This window comes from Acinonyx jubatus, chromosome B1 (assembly GCF_027475565.1).
Source record: "Acinonyx jubatus isolate Ajub_Pintada_27869175 chromosome B1, VMU_Ajub_asm_v1.0, whole genome shotgun sequence".
NCBI classification, from domain to species: Eukaryota; Metazoa; Chordata; class Mammalia; order Carnivora; family Felidae; genus Acinonyx; species Acinonyx jubatus.
In genome coordinates, this window is record NC_069382.1 from 58181678 (window position 1) to 58208148 (window position 26471).

The following is a 26471-nucleotide window of genomic DNA, read 5'->3' on the forward strand; positions in this document are numbered from 1 at the left end:
CCACAATTTGGCTCCAAACAGCCCTTCTTATCCCTAACTCCTGTTCTATCTCCACATTTTCATTCTTCCAAATTAGTCTCATTGTCCCCCAAACTCCCCCAAGGAAAACCTTGGGTTTTCCTTCTTGGTCTTTTCTCTTTTGGAAGGCTCACACCCCACCAATTTCTCTCCATCCACTGAGGCTGTCTTCATCCTTTCGTGCCCATTTCAACATCTATCTTTCCTTGAAGTCCTCCCCGATAATATCTAGCAACTCTTTCTCCCTCCTCCAAGCTGTGCCTACCCTCAAGGCCGGTAGGGCACTGTCGAGGTTCGGCAGTGACGCTCTCACACACCCACGGTGTGTGTGAACCGTGCTTTGTGTGTTCTAGAACCAGGTTTGTGTGTCTGTGCTTTCGTTTGCTTGTCAATGTCCCTACCTGTGAGATCAGCAGGTGTCCTTTTATGTGGCACATGGGAAAGGTGAAATAATCAGAGCTCTCATAATAAGACAGTACTTATACTCTGGTTTTTCAGTATCCAAAATATGAAACTCCCATCCCCCAAAGGGGAGTGTTTGTGAAGCTGGCAGCGTAGTTCCCAATCTGGCATCTGTGAGGCACTCCATCATGTTCCAGGCAGCGGAAGCCTGTACCAGTGCCCATTTTCCATTTTATTTGGTTTTCAGTCAGAAACGCCTCAAGTTTATGTTTACCTTGAGGAAAAGAGTCTCAGGGATATTTTCAGGACTCGGTGAGAACTTTAGTCATCTCTAGGCATTTCTTTTCTTTAGAAGGGTGCATTCTGCCCATTGCTGCAATGTTCTTTTTCAAAGCATGGATTGTATCCTGTGATAACAAAGTTGGCCCCCGTACCGAAAGAGGAAATGGTTCCCTGCGTGTCCGTTGTGAGGCAGGTCATAAAGCCCTAATCCAGTGCTACAAACAAAGCTGTGAGGGATGACTGTGCTGGGTCTGGAATCAGAAGCACTGCTGTCTGCCCACAACTTGATGTTGATATCTGGACCCGTTTTTCAAGTATTGTGGAAGCATCGCCGGGAGTTCCTAACGGCTGATACTAAGTTAAAGAATGTGGAGGTGGAGGTCATGCTTTATTTCTGGAAGGAGAATGAGGCCAGTGGTTGGCGACATGGCAGTAAGCATTCATAAAAGCAAGTAATGACTCACTAGTTGGTGAACTGGATGAGTTCCCTCTTCAAATGGGTTTCCTGAAACTCCAAGAAGAGTGGACATCTGTTGTCCTTATCTGCCATTCTTCCTTTCATCTGGTAAAAGTAGTTCATCCCTTCCTTTACAGATCTGCTTCTACTCTATTCCTCGTGGGTCTGCCTGTCATAATCCCCCAAGCCTTGGTCACAGGGCGAGCATATGACCCAGGACTAGCCAATCATTGTTGGCTTCAGCAAATCATTCAAGGATAAATATATGATCCAGGTCAGGCCAGGCCAGTCAGGATTTTTCATACTGAAGATGAAAGGGAAATGTGTCTCTGTCCTTGGACAGCTAACCCAAAGGACAGAATCCCTCAGAGCTGCTGGCTGCCATGGAAGAGCCAATATATAGAAAGAAGCCAAGTGGAGAGAAGACAAGAGAGGTAAAACCGGGATGCTATTTTAGCACCTGGATGTAGATAACTCTCAGATCAGTTTTATCTCTGAATCCCACGTACACGATAACTGCTCTCTTCCACCTTTTTTTTTTTTTTTTTTTTTGCTTAAGTTAATTCAAATGTTCCCTGACCCTTTGAAGGAAGTAGCCTTGGAGACCAACCAGTCTAATTTCCTTCATTTACCGATATGGAAATGGAAATGTAGAGATTAACTATACAGTTATCAGCTGGTCAGTGTCAAAGGCCTGACAAGAATATCTTGCTGGTAAGAATCATCTTAAACACTACTAGCACTATCTGAAGTTGATGAATCAGTAAACAATGAATGCGTATATTGTTCATAAAATGGCGAAAGAAACCATTGGAAGTTGTAAGAACAAATGGCTAACAGTGTTCCGCTCATCTTTGCATTTGATAGTCTCCTCCGTTAGTAGTTTGAGTGTTTTTAGCCTTGTTCATAGAAAGGATATAATGTTTACAATATATACAATTCTTAAGACATATAAACATATTAACTCTTAAAGCATAAAATTGCAGAAGCTTATATTTTAAAGCAGGTCACATCATAAAAGACGACACAGTGCTACTGTCTGAATAACTCAACACCCTGGAAGCATGAGAACATCCATTCCATGTATCTGAAGTCACCAGGGGAGGCCTCATCCAAATATTTAATCAATCATGATGATGATTACTACTACTACTGATAATAGCTCTTATTGAGCACTTACTACGTACCAAACACCGTTTTAAGAAGTTAATCTATATTAACTATATTTAATCTTTATAAAAACCTAGAGGTAAGGCCTCTTTTATTATCTCCATTTTACAGACGAGGAAACGGAGGCACAAAGATACGAGTAAGTTGCTCCAAGTTACACAGCTGGACGGTGGTGCTGATGGGCTTAAACTGAGGAAGCCTGGCTCAGGACTACTACGTGGTGGTATCTCTGGTCAAGGCAGCAGGACTTACCCATAGTTCCATGTGCACTACGATCTCTTCAGCCCCAGGGGACCTTTCTAATGTGGGTTCCACCCAAGACTGGTTCTGTCAGTCTTACCCCTTTGTTTCTTTATTACTGGAATATAAACATTGCAACGGAGCCCCAAACAGCCACGTATAGAGACAACTTGGCTACGTCCTGAAGACATTCCATATGGACAGTTTTAGGCACGTAATGCCTTATGTCTCACACACTGTGCTTTACAGACTTTTATTTCTTGCAGACGCTGCCACTGGGCTACTCAGCGCTTTCCCTGGCAGAGGTGATTGTGCCACAAATTATTTGTGTGGCCTTAACTGAGACAGGTCTCAGTTTTTTCTTATCTGTGAAAAAGCAAGTTGGACGACTGTTAAGTAGTCCCTTAACATAGGTTTTAAAGTTCCTCCAAGCTATAAAATCCACAATCTAGTCTTTCAAGATTGGACACGTGAATATTAATTTGTTTTATACTCCATCTTTTGAGAGGCTACGTTACTAAATATGCGGGAATTAAAAAAAAATAGTATCTTTCACGTATTGACGAACAACACTAATTTATAAAGAGGACTTTCTAGATTTCTATGTTGGCCTATCATGGGGTGCATGGGTGGCTCAGTCACCTGAGCGTCTGACTTCAGCTCAGGTCATGATCTCACAGTTCATGAGTTCGGGCCCCACATCTGGCTCACTGCTGTCAGCGCAGAGCCCGCTTCAGGTCCTCTGTCCCACTCTCTCTCTGCCCCTCCCCTGCTTGCCCTGCTCTCTCTCAAAAGCAATGAATAGACATTAAAAAAAAAAAAAAACTAAAAAACATATGCCTATCACTGAAGAAGTGAACCACATTTCTGAATAGATCATAAGCTGCCAATAACATTTTGTACATATTTCAGTCTTGCAAAGGTAAATAAATGAGTGGAAGGCACGGTTGGACCTGAGTCCTCAAAGAGTAATTTGTTTTCATTTAAAGGTTAGCCATTGCTAGTTTATTTTTTAAATCTTTTTAAAGTTTATTTATTTATTTTGAGAGAGGGCAACAGAGCAAGAACGCATAGGAGGGGCAGAGAGAGACTCCAAAGCAGGCTCTGCACTGTCACAGAGCCCAATGCAGGGCTTGAACTCACAAACCGCGATATCATGACCTGAGCCGAAATCCAGAGTCGGATGCTTAACTGACTGAGCCACCCAGTACTCCTGACCATTGCCAGATTAAATGTTAACGGCCAAGTTATATAAGCCAAGGGTTCCACAGTGTGACTATAATCATTGCCTGATCACCAGGCTCCAGTTCCAACCTCTTATTCAAAGAGGAAAAAGGTTCTTGAAAAAAACTCAAAAATGCATTTTGGCAAGCTCAAGAGATGTAGCTTAGCAGCATGCACTAAGAGACTTGTGACCACGGAAAAGAATTGCAAATTTGAAATGGCTCTGACCTTTCTTAGCTTATAACCAACTGACCTTGACATTCCTTAGAGGCCAAAGGAGGAGACACAGTAATGACAGTGCTGACTGACCTTCCCCCTCAGGAGGCAGATCCAGTCCTTCCAGCAGTAAATGAAGCTTATCAAAATGTGTCTTGGGAAGAACTGTAATAAATGAGGTTCCCTCCCTGAGAAATGACTAAAACCACGAAAATAATTCTTAGATAAAACAGCCCAATTACTTAATGTAATTACTCTTAAGAAAAAACGAGACAGATTTACCGTAGCTACATGAGGTTTCAGCATGGTTATATACAACTGTGTATAGTCAAGAGGCATTTACCTGGCATTTGATTAAATGGAGTTTTCTACAATATGATACTTATGACCTCTCAATACAATTAAAACCCTGCAACATCTTGCAATGCCTTTTGAAAGAAGAAAACTTCATAGTATATACAGCTATAGTATTGAGGTTGTCTTATTGTACTTTCTTAATCTTTTCCAAAACATGTAAATAATAAAGTTTATTGCACACTATACTGGTTTTATGATTAGATTATAAGATTTTACAAATTAGGTGGCCCTTCATTTAGGGAAGTAGTATAGACACCTGGATGAGACTATTCTTTTTAAAATTTAAAACAAACAATGGAAAAAAGCTACTGGGGTATAAATATCTGTAAGATGAGGGGCACCGGGATTGCTCAGTTGGTTAAGCATCTGACTTCAGCTCAGGTCGTGAGCTCACCGTTTGGCTCATGAGTTCGAGCCCTACTACAGGCTCTCTCCCGTCAGTATAAAGCCCACTTTGGATCCTCTGTCCCCCGCCTCTCTCTGTCCTTCCCTTTCTCGCGTGCTCTCTCTCAAAAATAAACAAACATTTAAAACATACATAATAAATAAATAAATATCTGTAAGACAATATGAACAGGAGATTCACAGAATGACAGATGGAAGGAACCCGGATCTTGTACAGCAGAGTAAGAAGTACATCTGTCAATATCATGCAGGAGGCCACTGACAGAGCTTCGAGTAGTAACTAGGTTTTTGCTTTCAGCTACTCATGTGAAGACACCAAGGTACAGACTTCTTTCACTAACAGGCTTTCACTAACAATTAAACCAGAAAGCCACTTCTAACAAGAATACAGATAAACAGTCTAAAAAACAAAGGAAAGATATGTTATCAATCAGTCAGGCTCCAACAAGGGAACTGTGTTCTTCCCAGAAGAGTAAGGACTGAGCCCTTGCTTAGGCATCACGCACAGCTGTTTGGCTAACAGTGTTATGTCCTAGTAACACAGTCACAACATTCGTGTGTGTGTGTGTCTGTGTGTGCGTGCGCACGTTTATTCCTAACCTGACCTTTCAAATACGATCTTCTATCTTGATCGTGGCCACCAGTAAACAGAAGCATATCTGTAATCTCAGAAGCACAGGAGGAGTTCATACGAGGGAACCAAAATTAATATGAATTTTTGTTGTTAATGCCTTCTAGATCAGACAGGATTAATGTAGTAAGTATAGAAATATGAGTTATGAATTTGCGAGTGATTTTTTTTTCTGGCCGTGGACATATTTCCTGGTCTCTAAAATATATGAGTAAATTAAAGATCCACAGAATTCATAAAAATGTGAAAATAAGCCAGAGGACACTAGTTGTTTATGGTGTATGTTAAACACACACACACCCACCCCTTTCAAGAGTATTATGCTCTTTAAAAAGTATTACTTTGTAGCATCAGTAGGACATTAGGCCATTGAAGGAGTGACACTCCATCCTTCACCCTGTTTCCACTTTGTGGGGCGGGGCCGGGGGGGGGGGGGAGGGTACTTCCATAAGAAGAGAACCCTTTCCAGTGCATGGGAGGTGCATCTGGGCATGCTCAGATCAGCCCTTCCTTCCTCTTCCCCTTTGGAGCTGCTGCTTGCAGGGAGAGTGCGTTCTCCTCCCTCTTGGGAAGCCGGGCCTGCCCCAGTGAATGTATAATGCTGCCTGTGAATCTGTGAACGGGCAGCTATGCCTGCTTAACTGCAGGGGGAAGTATTAGCTCACGTGGCCCAGCCACATACCTCCTTTCTCCTCCAGTTCTCCCCAGTACAAGTCTGAGGCTTGGATCCCTCTCCTTCTGTCTCCTCAGGTTATCCCTCCAATGGTCCCAAACTTGAAAAGGAAAAAGGGATAGCACCCTCCCTACCACCACCGCCTCAAATAGAAATCATTCATGCACTTCAGTGGTCCGAAAGAACCTTCAATATATGGGCTCCCTTGCTACTTAGTGTATTTTCAAACCATTAGTCATTATTTCTCCAGCCCCAGCTCTGCTCAAGGACGGAGAAGGTGTGGTGGCCTCCGATGGGCTCAGTACAATAAAATAGGACCATTAAATAGATGCATTCCCCCTTGGAAGCCGATTTGATGGCAGGATGCCACTCCTCATCTAAGGGATATGGAAGCGCCCTCTACATCGTGCTTTCCCTGAGGAATTCTGGCAATCGCAAATTTATCCATAACCTTTCGTTTCCAGTGAAGTTTTAGTATCCCCACCTTCTCCTGGAGACAGCAAGTTTGTCTTTATAACCCCTTTCCAGTCAGCGGATCTAATTATGTAGTTGAAATTTACTCTTACAAAGGCCGGTAACATTTTTAGTTTCTTACCCATAATAAAATACTGCCATCAAGTTTTGATTGGGAAACTGGTTGGAAAAACAAGGCATCAACATAATCTTTTTGACCAACAGAATTTAACTTGTTTGGCTTAGAGAACTAAAGCACAAGGATAATGATAGTTCCTGAAAATCAGCAGGGTAGTCAGAACGAAACTTTTTCTTTTTAAAAGTAGATTTGTAATTATAATGAATAGCTGCAGACATTTCTGTACACTGTTCCTTTTTATCTCTTTTGGAATTAAATTCTTTATATTAAAGTGCACATGATAAAAATGCAAACATATATCCTGTTTGATTTCCATAGGCAAAAAAAAAATGAACCCTGACCCACAACTCACACCTTATATAAAAGTAACCGATACGTATCTTCTAGCTTATTATGAACCTAAAGTACAGAATTTCAAGAAGAAAACATAGGAAAATCTTTGTGACCATCAGTAAGGCAAAGATTTCTTAGGTAAGACACCAAATGTGTGATCTACAAAAGAAAAACATCTGCTAAACTGGACTTCATTAAAAGTAAAAACTCATGCCCTTCAAAATTCAAAAGATATAAAAAGGACACTATGAAAAGGTTCCACCTGTTTCCCTCCCCAGCATCAACTAAATACTGTTAACCATTTCCTGGTTGTCTTCTAAGCCAGGTCCTACATAAAAAACACAGATACACACTACATGGTAGTTCTATTGCATCTTTACAACAAGATATTTTTTCAACACAAAAGTTTCATATTCCGTACACTTACTAGATTATTCAGTTAGTCCCATATCTTGACAACATTCGCTGCTCATGCACATAGTTGAGACCAAATTCTTTGGAAGTACTTAGTTTTGAAGTTTACTTAAGCAAATGAGGAAAAGGAACAGATAAAAAATTTTAATTTGTTTGCCTCTGTTAAAACAAACATAAAAATCTTTCCTAAATTATCAGTCTCTCTGTGTATTATTTAGGCCATACTTCATATTTTAGCTATGTCAGCTGTTATATGCTGGGGGAGAGATGTTGTCATCTGGGGCCTGGTCCTAAAACATTATTTGAAGTACATAGAAACCAGTTTTTTCAGTGGCTTCCATTTCTTTGGGTACTGGTGTTTTTCAATAATGAAATTCTCTTTTAAAGGAAAAGGAGAATCTCTTGAGTCACTTTGATAATTAGAGGAAGTATTTGCCTAAGGCTGAACTAAAAACATTTTTCACACCACACAGCCCAATTCACTTCCTAAATGACTCATGTAATACTCAAATGAGCAAGAAAAGGACTCCCACGTCGCTCTAATTCATTATCCTGTTTTATTTCTTCACAGCATTTACCACAGAATTATTACATTGCTGTATCTCTTTTTATACTTTCTGCCTGAACACCTAGCCCTCCGGTCCACCCTTACTCTAGCCCTGGGAGGTCAGTGCCTTGGGGGTGCGGGGCGGGGGGGGAGACTTTTTCTGTCCATTTGTACACAACTGTGGTTCAGGATGTGAAGTAGGTCCTGACACATAGTAGGTACTCAACAGATACCTCTCTGCTAAGTGAACTCCATTTCTACCACCGGGATCAGCTCTTATTCCTGTCATATGGTTTGCAAATTCATCTCCAGCTGTGAAAAGATGGAGATGACCATTTAGAATACTGAACGCTGTTTCTGCTACACTGATTTAGAGTGTATACACAATTTATATCCTCTAGACCTGTGCTGTCCAAATGCGGTAGCCACTAGCCACATGTGGCTATTGAACACTTGAAATGTGGCTAGTCTGAACTGAGATGATCTATATGTGTAAAAAAACACACCGAATTTTGAAGATTTAGTTCAAGAAAGAGTGCAAAAAAATGATCTCATTAGTATATTACTTACATGTTGAAAAGACATTTGTAAGTTATGGGGTTAAATAAAAGGTATTATTAAAATTAACTTCGCTTATTTCTTTTTTTCTTTTTAATATGACTATGAAAGAATTAAAACTGCATTTGTGGCCTGTATTTGTAGTTCACATTATATTTCTATTAGACAGCACTCCCCACAGGCCTGGTTCTAAAAGTCCCCTCACTTCTTCTCACAAGAAGATTCTGGACAGGAATCATACTGCAGGGCTTTAGAATCATGGGGGAGCGGTGATGGATGTGTCCATGGTGGTGGAAAAGCTGTTTTCCAAATTCTTATTCATTTTCTAACATATTTACTGATTTCTCAGCAAGTGATATCAGAAATTTTTCTAAGATTGTGTTTCTCGAACTGTTCCACTCTGCTGAGACATTCACACAGGTAGGCCTGTTCGGGGCACCCTTGGTGCTACTCATCATGATAGATGAGGGCACTCTACCATCCCGGACAGCATTCTCCCTGGCAGTAAGAGGAGTCTCCAACTCCACAGAGAGCCATATCCTGTGAACACGCACACTGTAAGGCCGTGGTTATGTGGGACAGTCAGCCCTGCCAGCCACAGTGAGCGTGGGTATCGACCAGCCACGGGGAAGATCGGTGAGATGCAAGGCGGAGAGAGCAGGCTTTGGGATGGAGATGAATCTGAATTTTCTCTCATATGAAATACAACCTAAGCCTTGGATCATTTGACAAAGCAAAAGCAAACATCATATAACACATCAACAAGAGAGGGAATGACTAAATTACAAAGCTGATGTTTGAATAAGGCTGCAAATTTTACTTTTTTCCTCTGGTTTATAAAAATGTTTAAATAAAAGTCTCAATGCCAAAGTACAAAAATCACAGCCTACTGTCTTAAAATGCACAGACTATGTATTCTGGTTAGAGAAAGTTTCGTGGATGGGAGAGAATCTAGATTGAAAACGGCCAGAGAGGAGACAGAACATGGCTCTCTAACATGTATGATCCTACTTCTGAAAGACTACAGTCACCAGCTCTTGCCTCCTTAAATTCCATTCTGAAAAACTGAGTCATTTCCACCATGGTATCATCATTAATTATCTATCTTTTTACCCCCCAAAACAGCATCTCACAGAAAACCTGTCAAGTTAAAGAGAGACTGCAAAAGATACTTTCTTCATCCTCAAAGGAGAAGATAAAAATGTAACTAAAAGTATTATTTATCCTTAATCAAACTATATACAAACAGGATGCCTGGAAAAAAACATCATATAGTGCACTGGTGAGTATATAATTAAAAAAAAAAAAAGCCTTCTTCTGGTGTTACTTACGGAGCTTGGCTAAATATAGTTAGCAGCCCTCATGCTTCGTAGCACATTTTCCCCTGGAATTCAGCTAATATAAATAAAACAAACGGAGGGAACCTGGCCCCCCTCCATAAACATTACATCATTCTTCCTTATTAGGAAAGCTTCTTCAAACCTGCCATTTTGCTCTAAACAATCAGTGTTTAATTCTCAATGAGCAACTCTAGATAGACAGCTGCCCTACCAGCAGAGGGCTGCTATATGGCAGGAGAAATGTGGGTGACACATAGGCTCATTTTCACAATGGTATTTTAATTCTCTAAACAACAGCACCATTATGGAAAACATTAAAAAGGTGCATATAATGCTCCTTGAAGAAGATACCTTTAAGAAAGCATATTAATATTAATATTAAATGTTAATATTTAACATTCCTCAAATTTTTGCTTTCTTTTTATTTTTCTGATATATATATATACATATATATATGCATATATATGTATATATATGTATGTATGTTGTGGTGAACAGACAGAGAAGTCAGAAATTGTTAGATTCTTGATTTATCACAATTGCCATATTGGCTGTAACCAAAGATTTTTCTATCTGATTGATCTTACGGTAAAGATGTGGAAGTTAAGAAGCCAAGAAATACCTCTCTTTCGCTCTCCTCAAACAGTCCTCAGTGTGATGTTTACTGTGTTACGCAACTTTGGATGATCTTTTTTTGCTCTGAGGCATTACCATATTAACATCATAACCTAGCCACCACAGCAAAAATGAATGAGGGAGACTCTATCAAACTAAAAAGCTTCTGCAGCAAAGGAAACTGCCAATAAAATGAAAGGCTGGCAACCTAGGTAATAAGAGAAAAAATTTACAAATCATATATCTGATTAAGGGGTTAATATCCAAAATAAAGGAGGAACTCATGCAACTCAATTCCAAAAAATACACAGACTCCAGTTAAAAAATGACAGAGGAACTAAATAGGCATTTTCCCAAAGAAGATATCCAAGTTGCCAACAGGCAATGAAAAGATGCTCAACCTGACTAATCATGAGGGAAAGGCAAATCAAAACCACAAAGAGATATCACCTCACACCTGTTGGAATGGCTATCGTCAAAAACGCAAGAGATAACAAACATGGCAAAGAGGTAGAGAAAAGAGAGCCCTGGTGCACTCTTGGTAGGAACGTAAACTGGTGTAGCCAAACAATGCAATGGAAAACAGTACGGAGTTTCCTCAAAAGATTAAAAATAGAATTATCATATGATCCAGCAATTTCACTTCTGGGCATTTATCTCAAACAAACCGCTATCTCAAACAAACACCCTCATGTTCACTGCAGCATTACTGACAACAGCCAGGACATGGAAACAACCTAAGTGTCCATCAATGGATGAATGGGTAAAGAAAATATAGTTATATGTATTATGTACGATAGAATATTATTCAGCCCCAAAAAGGAAAGGCTGTTATTTGTGACAACACGGATGGACCTCGTGGGCATTGTGCTAGGTGAGATAAGCCCGACGGAAAAGACAAAAACTGTATGATCTCATTTACATGTGGAATCTAAAAAAACTGAACTTGTGCAAACAGAGAGCAGATGGGTGGTTGCTAAAGGAGGGAGTGGGGGATGGGTAAAGGAGGTCAAAATGTGCAAACTTTCAGTTATCAGTAAATTCTAAGGATACCATGTACAGCACAGGGACTACAGTGAACAGTACTGTATTGCGTATTTGAAAGGCGCTAAGAGAGTAGATCTTAAAAGTTGTCAGCACAAGAAAAGAAGATGTAAGTTTTTGAGGTGATGGATGTTAACTAAACTTAGTGTGGGGACTATTTTGCAGGAGTATATAGGTCAATTCACTATGTTGTATACCTTCAACTAACACACTGTTCTATGTCAATTATATCTCAATAAAACTGAAAAGGAATTGAATTTTGATGTGTTACATAATAAACTTGTTTGCAAAAACAGAAACCATGTCAACTGATCTAGACTTCTTGGTATGAAAGGTAAGATTGATGAAGATGGGTAAAGTAAATATCAATCAGAGCAAACCCTTCCCTGAAACAATTAGCTTTCCATGAATATAAACAGGATTATTCATCAGTGTGCTGATTCTAGCTGGTATTTGACCTTTCTTTCATCTTGATATAAGGACTACTTTTATGAGAAATGAGAGAGAGTAGGAAAAAAAAAAAAAGGTTTAAATCTAAAGTCCACAATGGTGCCCGGGTGCTGACAAAGCTAATATGATACTGTAAAATAATTAATTTATAAATGAACAACCCTGAGATGCAATGGATTGTGAGAGTAACGTGCTAATGTGAACACGAGGCTTTCTTTTATAGCCTTCAGCAGGTAGTAAATAACAAACCTCTCAGTTACTGTTCATTTTCACTTTGGTTCACTAACAAAATCAGATTTACCACAAGATCACGAAAATATGGGAGGTAAGGAAGGGCTTCCAGAGAAGGGCATAGAGAGAGAAGGAAGGCCAGCCCGGAAAATGAGGGAGGACGGTTCTAATACTTCCGAGTTTATACTTCTAAATCTAGCCTCCTCCAGAACTTTCTTCTTTTAAGTTTTATTCTTTCAAAGGAAAGAAAAACAAGTTCACCTGAGTCTTCTGTGCTCAGTAAAACCGAAACTGGACTGTGGACGGTCCTCGCTGTCTCCATAAAGGACTCAGCACTGGCAAACTGGGAAACCAATTCCATTTAAGAACTCAAAGAGCTCTCTAGTCTAACAGGTGCTACCATCTCCTGGGAGTTTTATCTACACACTTCTTACTGACTTTGGAATTAAAGGTAATGGTGTACTTCTCAGGAGTGTAGACGCCCGAGTTAAATCACCTGTGTTTAAATTAGTGGCTGAGTGTCCTTGATCACTTAATCTTTCTGAGCCTATTTCGTCATCCCTAAATGGGGATTGTAATAGCCCTTCCCTCTGAGGCTGTGAAGACGAAATTCCTTATTACATATGAAGTGTTTAGAGCAAAGCTTGACCAAACCTTCAATAACTGTTAGTAATTAATATTCAGGATGACCATGTAATTTAGGGTCCAAATGTGGACCCTGGACTCTCAGCCAACAGGCAAATTGAGAGCCCTGGGAAAAATGGAACTTGTAGTCCTCCCACTAATATTACATAATGTCAAGGTCACATAATGTAGGCATAAACTAATGTATAAATTTAACATAATCTGTGCATCAGCAGGCACTAGAGAGTAAGAGATTAGATGGGTTAAGAATGCCTTTATAAAATGAAATCGCTAATAGTAACTTAAAGCATTTATCTGAAAAGAGACCTAACAGTAATATGTTAGTCCATTTTACTGAATTGAGAACATTCCTTTTCAACATTATATCCCAAATATATTGTAAAGTTGAGTTTAAATCATTTCAGCCATGTTTTCATTCTTCCACACAGCCCCTTTGCCACAGACATCAGGAGATCTGGGAGCTGGGGAAGAGGAGCAACATTACGTAAAAAGGTCAACAGTATCATCGTATTTACCATGGATCCAGTCTGTGCTCAGCACAGACGGACCCAACTGCAACTCTACAAGGAAGTGAACTGTTTCCCTCCTGACCTAGGGAACTGTCCCCCCGGTACACTGTCATTGCAGAAACAGAGAAAACACATCTGTTAAATATGAGCTTTAGTGGAAAAAATTCAGCTGGCATTCTCTTTTCCTCTCTGTCGTCTTGTTTTAACAGCACTCTTATGTAAGTTCTTTACTATATATAGTTGAGAGTGGGGAGCTGTGATTTGACCTGTTCAGAGGCAGTCAGACTTGGGCCATTTCCTTCCACCTCGTGCCCAAAGGCAGCTGTTCTTGAGGTCCAGCGGGAGCGGCCAGGACGCAGAAACCCGTGTTGCTTTAGACCCTGACACTGTCGTGTTGCGGTCTCTTCTTGGAGCTTCGGCTGCCCCACCTATACAACTGGCACCATGCCTATTTCTGACCTAACTCGCTGGGGTTGCCTGTGGAACCTCAAGAGAACATCTGGGAAACATTTTTTTGGCATAGCCAAAATGTGTATTTTTTCCCCTGTATGTCCATCCAAGATTTAGGCAACAGCTAGAATTCTAACTTTTCAGTCTAAGGGTCCTGGACCATCCTACCATCCTACCAACCTGCCCAAGCAAGATAACAGTTGGTTTATTTATGGTCTGTTTCCTCTACTGGGCTGCAATCTCCCTGAGGGCAGGGTCCCCATCTATTATATTCCCCAGTGTATTTTCTAAAGCTTGGCACACAGTCCATGAATGAATCCAAGAATCAATGGACAGGAAGAGGAGGTGATCTCTAACATTTACTGAATATTTAATAAACGCCAGGCACTGTCCTGTTTTGTATGTATGCTTCCTCTCTCTCTCTAGTTCCCACTAGCTGTATGATCTCAGACAACTTAATCTTTCTGTATCTCAGTTTTCTCATCCACGGGATGGCATAATAGGACCTATGTAAGAAGGCTAGTGCAAAGATAAAGTGAGACCAGCACGTGGCACAGAGGTGAGCTCTGTTGGCTGTTGTTAGAACCCTCTCTTCCTCCTGAGTAAATGGTACCATCACTGAGCCAGTTTCACAAGTCAGAACCCCAGGAGTCAGCCCTGTCTCTCACCTACCATAGCTAAATTTTTTTTTTTAACATTTATTTATTTTTGAGAGACAGAGAGACAGAGTAAGAGTGGGGGAGGGGCAGAGACAGAGAGACAGACGCAAGGAATCCGAAGCAGGCTCCGGGCTCTGAGCTGTCAGCACAGAGCCTGACGTGGGGTGGAACCCACAGACTGTGAGATCATGACCTGAGCTGACTGAACCATCCAGGTGCCCCTCACCTAACATATCTACATCACCACCAAGTCCCTCATTTCTCTCTCCTAACGTCTCCCCTGCAGTGTTCTCATCATGCAGCCCAGAAATTTCTTTTCCAGTTGCACATCTAGTCTTGTGACTCTCTCACTTACCGGGACCCCAGTAGCTCTGCTTGCTCTTGGGATAAAGTTTGAATTCTCTGAACGGGCCCACCGGGCCTGCTCGCCTGGCTCTAGCCTCTTGTCACTGCCCCCATTCTCAGAGTTTCAGCCTTACCCTTCAAGGTGCCAATCCTCCTGCCTTAAGGCCTGTCCCGTCCCCCATTCACCCTTTGGATGTCAGTTCCAATATCAGTCCCTGGGGAAAGGCCCCTTCTTCAGGCCTTCAAACTTTATCAAGTGCTTCAGCCTCCTGTCCTCAGAGACCTGGGCACGTTTTTCACAGCATTTGCCACATGAGCATACTCTGCACATCTTTTATCTAGTCTGATGGTTCCACCTGCCCAGACCCTCAAGGCCTCTTCCCGCTTCAGTAAAACGAGAACTGGGAGGCCACAGGCTAACACAAAGAAATGACAGCTGGTCTAGAAAACACCTGGGAATTGGTGTGGACTTCTCCCAGTGTGGTCGTTTCTGGACTTCATTGTGGTCATCTGTAAAATAACCTGTACCAGACATTCAAGGCCAGCATTTTTTTTTAAGTTTATTTATTTAGTTTGAGAGAGAAATAGAGCACACAAGCAGGTGAGGGGCAGAGAGAGGAAGAGAGAATCCCAAGTGGGGGGCTCGAACTCACAAACCATGAGATCATGACCTGAGCCAAAGTCAAGAGCCAGACACTAATGGACTGAGCCCCCAGGTGTCTGAAGGGCAACATTTCTATTAAAAAAACTTCTCTGCATATACATGGGAAAAGCTAGAAATTATGCTGCATAAAAGCTAAAGTTACTACATGAGATGCTCACATATTAGGTCCCCCCAGGTGCCCCTACATCAGCTCTCATTTTTCTATTAATTGGCTGGTTGTCACTCTTCTCCCTCCACAGAACACTGTGGTCTTTTCTGTTTTCTCTCAAAAGATGAGAATTATGAAAACTGATTTTACTAATTCTAAAAAGTAAACCTGACATTTTTTGCAGAGTTCACCAGTGAATGAACAATTAATATTATCAAAAACAAATGAGGCAGAAGAAAAGGCAATTCTAGTTCAAAGTCCTACTTTCAGGACTGTTATCACTGAGTCATACCTATTCCAAATATGGTATATAATACCCAAACCCAGAAAGCACTAGAGGAAATCAGAAGAAATACTGGCCACTTAATTCACCTAATAGTCCACAAAACACAGTAAATCCAATTATCAGGGCAAAATTTAATGCCCCCTGGAAAGTAACAAAAAACTCCAGCTTAAAGAGCAACTATAAGCTTCTTGTACCTACTATTAATTTTGGGGATGGCCTTTTATTTTTTCATTGTGTCTTCTTACCCATGAGCTTTACCACATGCTGGCACTAGGCTCAGTGCTGAGAATCTAATGACCAAAAAACAGACATGGAGCTTGCCTTCACTGAAGCTACAGGAAGCCAGCAAGCATGGCATGGACTAAAATGGTGTTCAGCTGCATTAAAGCAGTGTAATCACGGGGCGCCTGGGTGGCTCAGTCGATTAAGCGTCCGGCTTTGGCTCAGGTCACGATCTCACGGTCCGTGAGTTCGAGCCCCACATCGGGCTCTGTGCTGACTGCTCAGAGCCTGGAGCCTGTTTCAGATTCTGTGTCTCCCTCTCTCTCTGACTCTCCCCCATTCATGCTGTGTCTCTCTCTGTCTCAAAAATAAATAAACGCTAAAAAAAAAATTAAAAAAAAAAAGCAGTGTAATCATGGGAATGCAAAGCTGGTGCAGCCACTCTGGAAAAAATGGAGTATGGAGGTTCCTCAAAAAACTAAAAATAGAACTACCCTATGACCCAGCAATTAAACCACTAGGTATTTATCCAAAGGATACAGGTGTGCTGTTTAGAAGGGACATGTGCACCATGTTTATAGTAGCACTATCAACAATAGCCAAAGTATGGAAAGAGCCCAGATGTCCATCGATGGATGAATGGTCCATCAATGGATGAATGGATAAAGAAAATGTGGTGTGTGTGTGTGTGTGTGTATACATTTGTGTATATATACATTGTGTATATATACATTGTGTGTGTGTGTGTATATATACATATATACATTTTGATATATATACATACATACACAATGGAGTATTACTCAGCAAGCAAAAAGAATGAAATCTTGCCATTTGGAACTACGTGGATGGAACTGGAGGGTATTACGCTAAGTGAAATTAGTCAGTCAGAGAAAGACAAATATCATATGACTTCACTCATATGAGGACTTTAAGAGACAAAACAGATGAACCTAAGGGAAGGGAAACAAAAATAATATAAAAACAGGGAGGGGGACAAAACAGAAGAGACTCATAAATATGGAGAACAAACTGAGGGTTACTGGAGGGGTTCTGGGAGGGCGGGATGGGCTAAATGGGTAAGGGGCACTAAGGAATCTACTCCCGAAATCATTGTTGCACTATACGCTAACTAATTTGGATGTAAATTTTAAAAAATTAAAAATAAAATTAAAAAAAAAATAAAAGCAGTGTAATCACATTGCTGGGTATAGTCTGTATTTCTTCACTACACAATTTATTTAGCTTTAAATGTGTGCAGCACTGTATGTCTGATGTAAATACCTTTGGCATTCCCAGTCAGGTACTGGGGCTCTGTCTGTTCTGCTCCCGGCACTTCACCAGCCTTGCCAGGCAGCTTCTATATATCTCACTCAGGAGGGCAGGTGATTTCCAAATCAACTTCAATGTCAGCAAAAGCTAGACTGTAGCCATAAAGCTGGTGTAAGCTTTGCAAGACCTTGCTCATTACACTCCCTTTCTCTGCTCTTACCAGCAACTCGCTACCCCCATTTTCCAGTTTTCCAGGAGACCACAGCACGTTTCTGGGAGACATGAAAGGTGGTGGAAGGGCTCAACATTGATTAGTTTTCTAGAAAGGGCTAGCATTTGGGTTTCCATTAGTGTCCCATGTGCGTTTATCCGATGGGCATAAAGGAGTCATAGTTTTGTTTGTTTGTTTTTAACACCTAGCATTAATGGCTTCTGATAAATTACTTATTAAAATGCTAAGGTATAAGTCTTTCAATAGAAATGGGTTCCGAGGAAAACAAGAAAATCCATTGAATTTCAGTTCAATTCCCAAAACTGCACAATTGTCCTGTTAATGTAACAAACAGTTTTGGGCGGCTACTTTCTCCTATTTTACAGAAAATGCAGGTTTACTTCTAATTTATGGGGGTATGAGGGAAAGACATATTCCGGAGATGGAGAAAGGTCAGCAGTATCCAAAGTAGAGAATCCATGCTGGTGCGATTGGCAGGCTTGGAACACGCAGGAGGAAGGGAAGAGAGGCTGTAACGATGGAGACAAAGCAATGAAAGAGACCAAGCATAGGCAATGGTGCGTTACACGGCTGGCCTGGCACATGGCCGCCCCGCTACCCTGCCCTCTCTCAGTGTGCGGGCCACACTCACTCTTGCTGTGCATGCGTCTTGCCCACCCACGGTATGCCAGGTCCTGCGATCACATCTGCGGACATTCGTGCTAAGCATAAGTTAAAAGAGCACATTTTGTACGACACCTGTCTTCTTCTGATCTAGATCCAGGAGAGCATATTCCAGATGACAGATTTAGAAATCATACCATTAGAAACCATATAAGTGACAAGAGAGATGGACTTTCCCCAGTGGTGGACTGGATTTTCCAGGCTTTTTGAATAGCTTCGGAATGTGAGGAACTGGCACCTTTTAAAGGACTTTTATAAGGAAGTTTAACACTGCAGGTCTAGATACACCACATTAAAAATAAGCCATTTTATGGTCAGGGAAAGGTTTTCCTCTTATCTTCTGAATTTTTGGAGGGGGTGAGGAGGGAGAGCATCTGTTCCCTCCAGGAGCCAGGTGACAGCAGGAAGGCCTCTCACTCGGGAGGCAGAAAGGCCTCACAAGCTACCACTCACACTCAGCTTCCAGCAAACATGGATACCTCGGGAGCTAGGAAAATTAAGTTTCCTGGCTCTGTGGCCAGACACAACTTCTGCTTGTCATCAGATCCTCATTTCTCAGTATGCCTTGACTACGAGGGAGGATTAAAGGAATCGATTGCTTTTTAGAATTAAATACATTGAACAACTGGTCAGGAGTTTATTCACTGTATTTTAGGACACCAAGTGTTAGCAAATTCATTCATATGTGTACATAATAACAGAGAATAAATATGCCCCAGGATCTCTCTTTTAGTGGCGGGGGCGGGGGGGAGGGCGGGTGTGGGCATGAGAGGAGGGAATGGAACCCGCGGCTTGGTTCTCCCTGCTTCTCTTACCACGTGCGGTGTGATCGGTAAGCCACGTGTGCTCTGAACCTCACCACTGCCAGCTGCTCAACCTCTCCACGCTTCAGTGTTCTCTTCTTCAAGAATGGGGATGATACTACTACTGAGCTTTCTTATAAAGTTTAAGTTTTATTCTTACTTAAAGCCTATTTTAAAGTTTATTCTTAGGAAGTTTAAATGAAGTCCCGAATGTAAAAGTAACGCCAAACCTGGCTTCCACAGAATTTTGGTTTCCTTTTCCTTTCCTTCAACACTGATGAAATGTAAAGTTTGGTTTGTACTGAAATCTCTTCTAAGATCTCAGAATCTAGTAGGAATTCAATTCAGACTTTTAAGAGCAGACATCAGGTTCTCTGCAGCCCTGTCCATGAATTCAGCGTTGCTACAGAAACTGTCACATGTCAAAACATACTGTCTCCTCCTTCCTCCTTTTCCTTTCCACAGCTAAGTGCGCCGGAGCATGAGAGATCACCTTAAAAATGTATACCTCATCCCTGGCTGCAGTTTCTACAATGAAGCAAATCTGATCTGGCTGCTTGAGCAGCAAACAACAAAACTTCCCAAACACTTAATGTAACCCCGAGTCTTCAAAAGAAATGCTTGCGCAGAGGGCATGTCCAGGTCTGGAACCCATTATGGCTCAGTTCTCCAGGGGCGGCTTATCTCTTCCTCTGACGCTATCAGTTGCCAAGGAAAGATAAGGACGAAAGTCTACTGCCGTGCCCGGTCGGAACGTGAATACATTCAAGAATACTATAACAGGGGTTGGGCTGCGGCCGAGAATGAAAAGAGAACGTTGTAATACACTGGACTCATTTACGTTCAGATGTTAAGTGGCTCTCATGCTGAGGACTGAGTTGTATACTCTGATTTAAGGAAAAAAAAACCTTCTTACACCCTACAGGAACAGTTGCAAAATAACCTATCCCCTCTCTACTGAGTGTAAAGTACTCTTCTGTTACATTTTAAGGGGAAGTTCATTTGTGTCTGCAGTGACCTCAGAGGTTAATCATATTACAAGGGTGCCTGGGTGGCTCAGTCAGTTAAACGTCTGACTCTTGGCTTCACCTCAGGTCATGATCTCAGGGTTCATGAATTCGAGCTCCTTGTCAGGCTCTGTGCTGCAGTGCAGAGCCTGCTTGGGATTCTCTCTCTCCCCCTCTCTCTGCTACTCCCTCACTCTCTCTCAAAATAAATAAACTTTAAAGAAATAAACTTCAAGAAATTAATAAAATTACAAATCACGGTGGAGAACAAATATCTTGAAATTCTTTCTTTCTTCCGGAAATAAGAGTTCCAAGAGGCTTTGACATTGATGAAGTTCAAAAATGAAATACAGTCACAGAGTAGAATCTTCTCATTCCTTTGCTAAAGACTATGATTCAGGACAATTATTCAGCACAAAACACATTTTATGAATCTAAGCCTTTCCTTTCTACTACTCAAGGTACAGAACGAAAGTATATTCCATATTGAGGGTTTGAATTCCACCAGAATGCAGAACTCCGATGAGCTTAATTCTAAGTTTGACAACTACCTGGAGTACTGTCTCTTTCCTATACTGAGTTTGCTTACATTTTCTTCAAATTATTTTATCATCTGTAATGATATGAGAAGCCTTCTTTTAAGATGAGAGGGAGAGGCAGTGGGAGAAGAGAGGAGTTCCAAGTCAGGTCCTTCTATATGGCATACTTGCCGGGTTGAAAGGCAGTTAATGAATCCTGGTTCTTGCTCAGTAGCCCTGGCTTCCAGTCACCACCCACCAAGATAATAAGTACATTCAATCTTTAAATTACACAAATTTCTGGCTTTTGTTATTAGTCTTGGAACCCATCAAGGATAGGCCCTAAGAGGAGACAAAGTGGCAGGCTCATATTCAAGAGTGACCATGAATTTCAAGCATGAAGCCTCCCTTTACTTTGATTCACTTTCATGTCTCCAGGGGGTTGGGAAGGGCCTCTACCTGCTTCCTCCCTCAGCCACAATCTGAGGAGACCCCTCTCCATCACTCAGCCCCACTAGGCTCAGTCTCCTACAAGTATAATTAGATTAGGCTACATTCTTGCTCTAAAATTCTGAGTAACTCCGTTATGGGGAAGTGAAAAATAATGCCGAGCAACACCTATCGGGAAGTAGGAGATCAGGGTGCCAGAGTTTGTTCTACTGCTAATTAGCTGTCTCTTAATATTCTGAGGACTTAGTTTCTTCCTAATTATTGTCCCCAAATACATACTCATTGTGGGAAATTCAAGTATAAGAAAGTGAAACTACTTGAATAATAAAGTAAAAGTGAAAATTCTTCCCCATCACCACCCACCAGGGAAAACCACTGTTAATACTTTAAAGCTCTCCTTCCAGAACTATGCAAATATAAATACATATAACACATTTATGTTTATAGTTTGGATTTTTGTTTGTCCACAAAAATTGGATCGTGTGTCTGCATTTTCCCTCAGGGATCTTTTATCTTTCAACAACATATCATGGCTACCCATCCACGTCAGCACACACAGATGCACTTCATGATTTTCAATGGCCTCACGGCATTCCATAGTACAGATATGCCATTCTTTATTAATGACGGACATGTTCTCCTCAAGGACTCATTAGTACAAATAGTGTTAACAATGAAGATCCTTGCACAACTTGCATATTTGTTTTGAGTTTTCTGTGGGAAAAATTTCTAGAAATTGTCAGGTCAAAGGGTATGTGAATTTTACATTTCAATGATTGCAGCCAAACTGCCCTCAAAAAGATCTTACGACTGTATCTTTATCTGAAAAAGGAGGAAAGAATAGATGATCTTTTTCCAATCTTTTTCCAACTGAACTTTCAAATTAATTAAGAAGCTTTTAAAACCAGGATGGAAGATGGGGCAGCTATGAAAGCCAGTCTGCTTTTAGCTAGTCCACTAATTTCAGGCTTTTTCTTCATTAGCAAGCATTAAAACTTTGTTTGGCTTTGGTCTTAATTGCCAAATTGACATTTTTTCGCGGTAATACGGCCAGCCAAAAAAGAAGGTACTGCTTTGGGTAAGAAATGGATGTCCTGGCATTTGGTAGATCATCATTTTCAAATCTTACTTATTTAAGGAACAACATACTCCTTTACAGGACTGGTTCCCAAACGTTTGTAGGCATCAGAATTATCTAGAAAGGTTGAGAAACCAGATTGCTGGGCCCCATCCTCAGAGTTCCTGATTCAGTAGATCTGGGATGGGGCCCAAGAATTTAAATTGCTAACAGTTTTCTAGGTGATGCTGATCTTGTTGGTATGGGGACCACATTTTCAGAATCTCTTCTTTTCAGAATAGTCTTTAATTACTGGCAGACTTGCAATGAACAGACCATTAGCTTACTCTGGGTAGACTGTGCCTTATAGGAGTCTGAATGACAACCAGTCACTTTAATTACTGTAATAAATCTTCTGTTGCAATTTCACTACCATGACATACAGGTCACCTGCAAAGAGCAAGCTACAAATTCCACATGATTGCTCCCTAAGGTTATCTCTTATGCCCCAGACTTGCTCTCCCTACAGCACCAGTACTTAAAATTCACATAAGACAACTACAAAATAATTGTATCTCTTTCTCCCTCTTTTTTTTTAAATGCTTATTTATTTAATTTTGAGAAAGAGAGAGAGAAAGAGAGAGCGAGCAGGGGAGAGGCAGAGAGAGAGGGAGACAAAGAATCCCAGGCAGGTTCCATGCTGTCAGCACTGTGAGCCCGACGCGGTACTTGAACTCATGAACTGTGAGATCATGACATGAGCGGAAGTCAAGAGTTGGACACTTAACCAGCTGAGCCACCCAGGCGCCTCTTCTTTCTTTCTCCCTCTTATAAAGGAAACGCTTTGTTGATCAGATATTACTAATATGGATACTGATGCCTTGTTTGTTATTTAAGGCCTTAAGTTTAAGATGATCACCAGGTACTTACAGCCACTTACATTACACATATCAAATAGAAAAATTTAGCTCTCAGTTATTCAAGTTATAAAAGAAAACATGAGAAAACAAATGACGTATGAACTTGAATCTTCACCTTGACTGCATATAGTGGATCCACAGAGCACTTCCAATGTATTTTCCTGTTCTGGATCTTATATCTAAGAATGAAAGTGGTAAAGTGTGTAGAGGTGTAAAATTGCACCAAATGTACAAGTTAATATCTGCACATTCGTGATAAAAGAGTGAATTTTGTTGGAGAAGGGAAGGAGGGAGGTTGCAGGAAGTACTGTTTGAAGAAGAGATCTAATCAGGATGTGTTGTCAAACTAGAGGCTTTTTCACCAGTTGTGCTATACCTGGTTCATGGGGTGTTTTAAGAGTGAAGTCATAACATTAGTAGTTGAATTCATGTTAGAGCAGATAATTTAGTAATGAACTGGCCAAAGGGCCCACGAGGAAGGGAAAGAAGTGAGAGGAGCAAGAACAACGATCCTGGAACAACTATTTGCTATCTCCAACTACAGGAAGAGGAAGCTTCACTCATTCACACTACTTTAATTTAAATTTGTGGTACCTCTGAGAGTTTTTCACAAATCACTCTGAAAAGGACTCTCAAGTCCTTTGGAAGAATACATCACGTTAATATTTAAAACCATGGCTCCAGTTCCCACCAACATTTGTCGAATTCTTTATATAATCTTTCTTAAGAAAGTTATGATTTTGGAGTCTCTTAAACTCATAACCACCTGTCTTATGGGTAATCGAAATCAGATAATGTTACTGAAAGAAGAATAAAGGGGTTAGTAAGAAGTGATAAACAGGCCCTAAAATACTAAAATAAATACTTTATAAAAGTATCTAGAAAGATTTCTCACATTATATAGACATATAGGATATATTTCGACCAATCTGTGCCTGTATCCCTTCACAGAAAAAGTGATTTGCATACTTTCCATGACACTTCAGTGTGACAGGCAGGGCCTGTCTCTCTCTGGTGAAGCCTTCCCCAGCTCCGTCCATGTGGGATCCTCTCCAGCCATACAAGTGCCCGCCACCCTCCAGGCACATAACCTTCTCTCCACCTCTGAGTTTTTGGGTGTGGAGCCAAGCTGCCTTTTCCACCCAGCTTCAACTTCTTTCAGACTGGTCTGCGGTCAGGTCTCAGCTGTCTCCTGAAGCTTCCCCTGGTGCTTCTGGGGCTGAACACGCACCCTTTCCTTTGAGGGCTTTGCATCCCCTTATCCGCTTCGATGCATAGTCCTCACCAATGCATTCTGCTGCGGGCTCGTCTCTCCCCCAATCTAAGAGAGGGCCTGGCCAACGTTTCCTTACTCATTCGGGGACCTGCTGAGTGTAGGACACATTGAGTAAGTGTTTGCTGAGTAAATGAATAATACCGGATTTATTTGCTAGCTTTTTAAAAAGCATATGGAAAGATTTTAAAGCATGTCATACTCCAATGGTAACTTTTTAGTGTTTGGAACTCACCCTTAATTTATTAGGAAGTTGGCAGGGAAAATTTGCTGTAGGATGTTTTAGTTCAATTCCCTGTGGCACAACTTTTTTTACCTCATATATTCTAATAAATCTTAGATAAAATTAGAATTCTATGGGTTAAAGAATACCACAGCAGTCACACAGTCTTGTACATCGAGGGCATGTGGTTGTGAGTGGAGTCTAGGACACGGTGAGGGAAGCTGAGTGAGTGAGCTCTATGCTACCTGACCACTCTGGGAAATACTTCCCCTTCTCAAGGTTCATTTTTTCCTCCTCTAAAACAGAGGTGTGTGTATGTATGTATGTATATGTGTGTGTATTTTATTCTTTAAAAATTTCACATATATATATGAATTTTCACATATATATTCATATATATGTATGTGACATTTTTAAAGGATAAAAAGGATTTCACAGGATTGTTGTAAGAATATAGAATGTATATAACAACACTTTGAAAATTAACAGTACCATTAAATATTTATTGAATGAATGAATAAAGCTATTCATGTGGATTTGGGTAGAAAGACCAGTCAAAAGCAATCTTGGGCACCTGGGTGGCTCAGTCGGTTAAGCACCCAACTCTTGGTTTCGCCTCAGGTCATGATATCATGGTTCGTGAGCTGGAGCTCCACACTGGGCTCTGTGCTGACAGTGTGGAGACTGCTTGGGATTCTCTGTCTCCCTCTCTCTCTGCCCCTCCCCTGCTTGGGCTCTCTCACACAGACACAAAATAAATAAATAAACATTAAAAAAAAAAAAGCAACCTTTACTTCCAGGCACAGTCATGATTATTAATTTTTAATGGTAATGTAGTCATTGTTTTCTGGAGGAATTGTGGTCTGAAACCAAACAAAAGACAAAGCTATTTGATTCTCACAGCCAGATACATTACTTTCTCATGGATAATAGTTCACAGTAAATGCACACTGTAAAACCCTCATTTTTATTTTTATTTATTTTTATTTATGTTTTAGAGAGAGTGGGGGGTAGGGGCTGAAGGAGAGGGAGAGGGGGAGGAAGAGGGAAAGGGAGAGAGAGGGAGAGAGAGAACCTTAAGCAGGCTCCATGCTCAGCACAGAGCCCGAGGTGGGGCTCAATCCCATGACCCTGGGATCATGACCTGAGCTGAAATCAAGAGTTGGATGCTCAACCGACTGAGCCACCCAGGTACCTCTAAAAGCCTCACTTTTAATGGGCAGGGGAAGCACATCTACACTGTCCTCTAGTCTGCTAAATTACAAGCATGACTGATTCCTTCTTCACTTTCACGGAAGTTCTTGGTAGATGTGCTGTAAAGCTGTGATTATTCTTGAGGCAATATGAGAGGTACCCATGCTTGGGCAAGGTGTGGTAAATTTGGCAGGGAAGTTCCATTTCCGTAACATTGTTTCCAGCCCAGGAAATGTCTCAGGTGGCCTGGTATGGGTAAGCTGCTGCCAGTTTTTCGGGCATGGGCTTGCTTCTCTGGGATGACATCATTTGACTGAATTCTTTACTCTGCTTGCCTCTGCATTCAGTTAGGCTCCATTTTTCTCGAAGACCTCATGTGTTCCCCAGGATGGCTGTGTCTCCAAAAGCCTAATATGGAAGACCTCTAATTCATGTGATGAATCTACTTGACTATTAAAACAGCAAAAGCATTTACTAACGTACAGTTCAAAACCACTGTACAATGGGAAGACTTTCTGATTACAGTATAATTATTACCTAGAATAATGGGCTATGGCTGCAGCCTTATGTCAACATAACTCACACAGTACATAAGTACTATATGCAGTCTGTTTACCCTGAGGTCTAGGAACTGGGATCGCTGAAAATCAAATGTAAACTATAAATGCTCTTTTTAAACTATGTAAATTTCCTCTGACTTGAGCTAAACAGAAGATAAACTGACCAGATGGA

The 26471-nt window shown here is 41.1% G+C and overlaps 2 protein-coding genes across 8 annotated transcripts in view; one reads left to right on the top strand and one right to left on the bottom strand.

The window, feature by feature from the left end:
• CBR4 (carbonyl reductase 4) overlaps window positions 1–9784 on the top strand; it is a 136612-nt gene extending 126828 nt beyond the window's left edge. Inside the window, exon 5 of the mRNA XM_053216736.1 lies at window positions 9645–9784. Within this exon, the coding sequence (XP_053072711.1) occupies window positions 9645–9718 (74 nt within the window). The 3' untranslated portion in view covers window positions 9719–9784. The remainder of the gene's footprint in view (window positions 1–9644) is intronic.
• PALLD (palladin, cytoskeletal associated protein) overlaps window positions 1–26471 on the bottom strand; it is a 401759-nt gene that overhangs the window by 50989 nt on the left and 324299 nt on the right. The window lies entirely within an intron of this gene.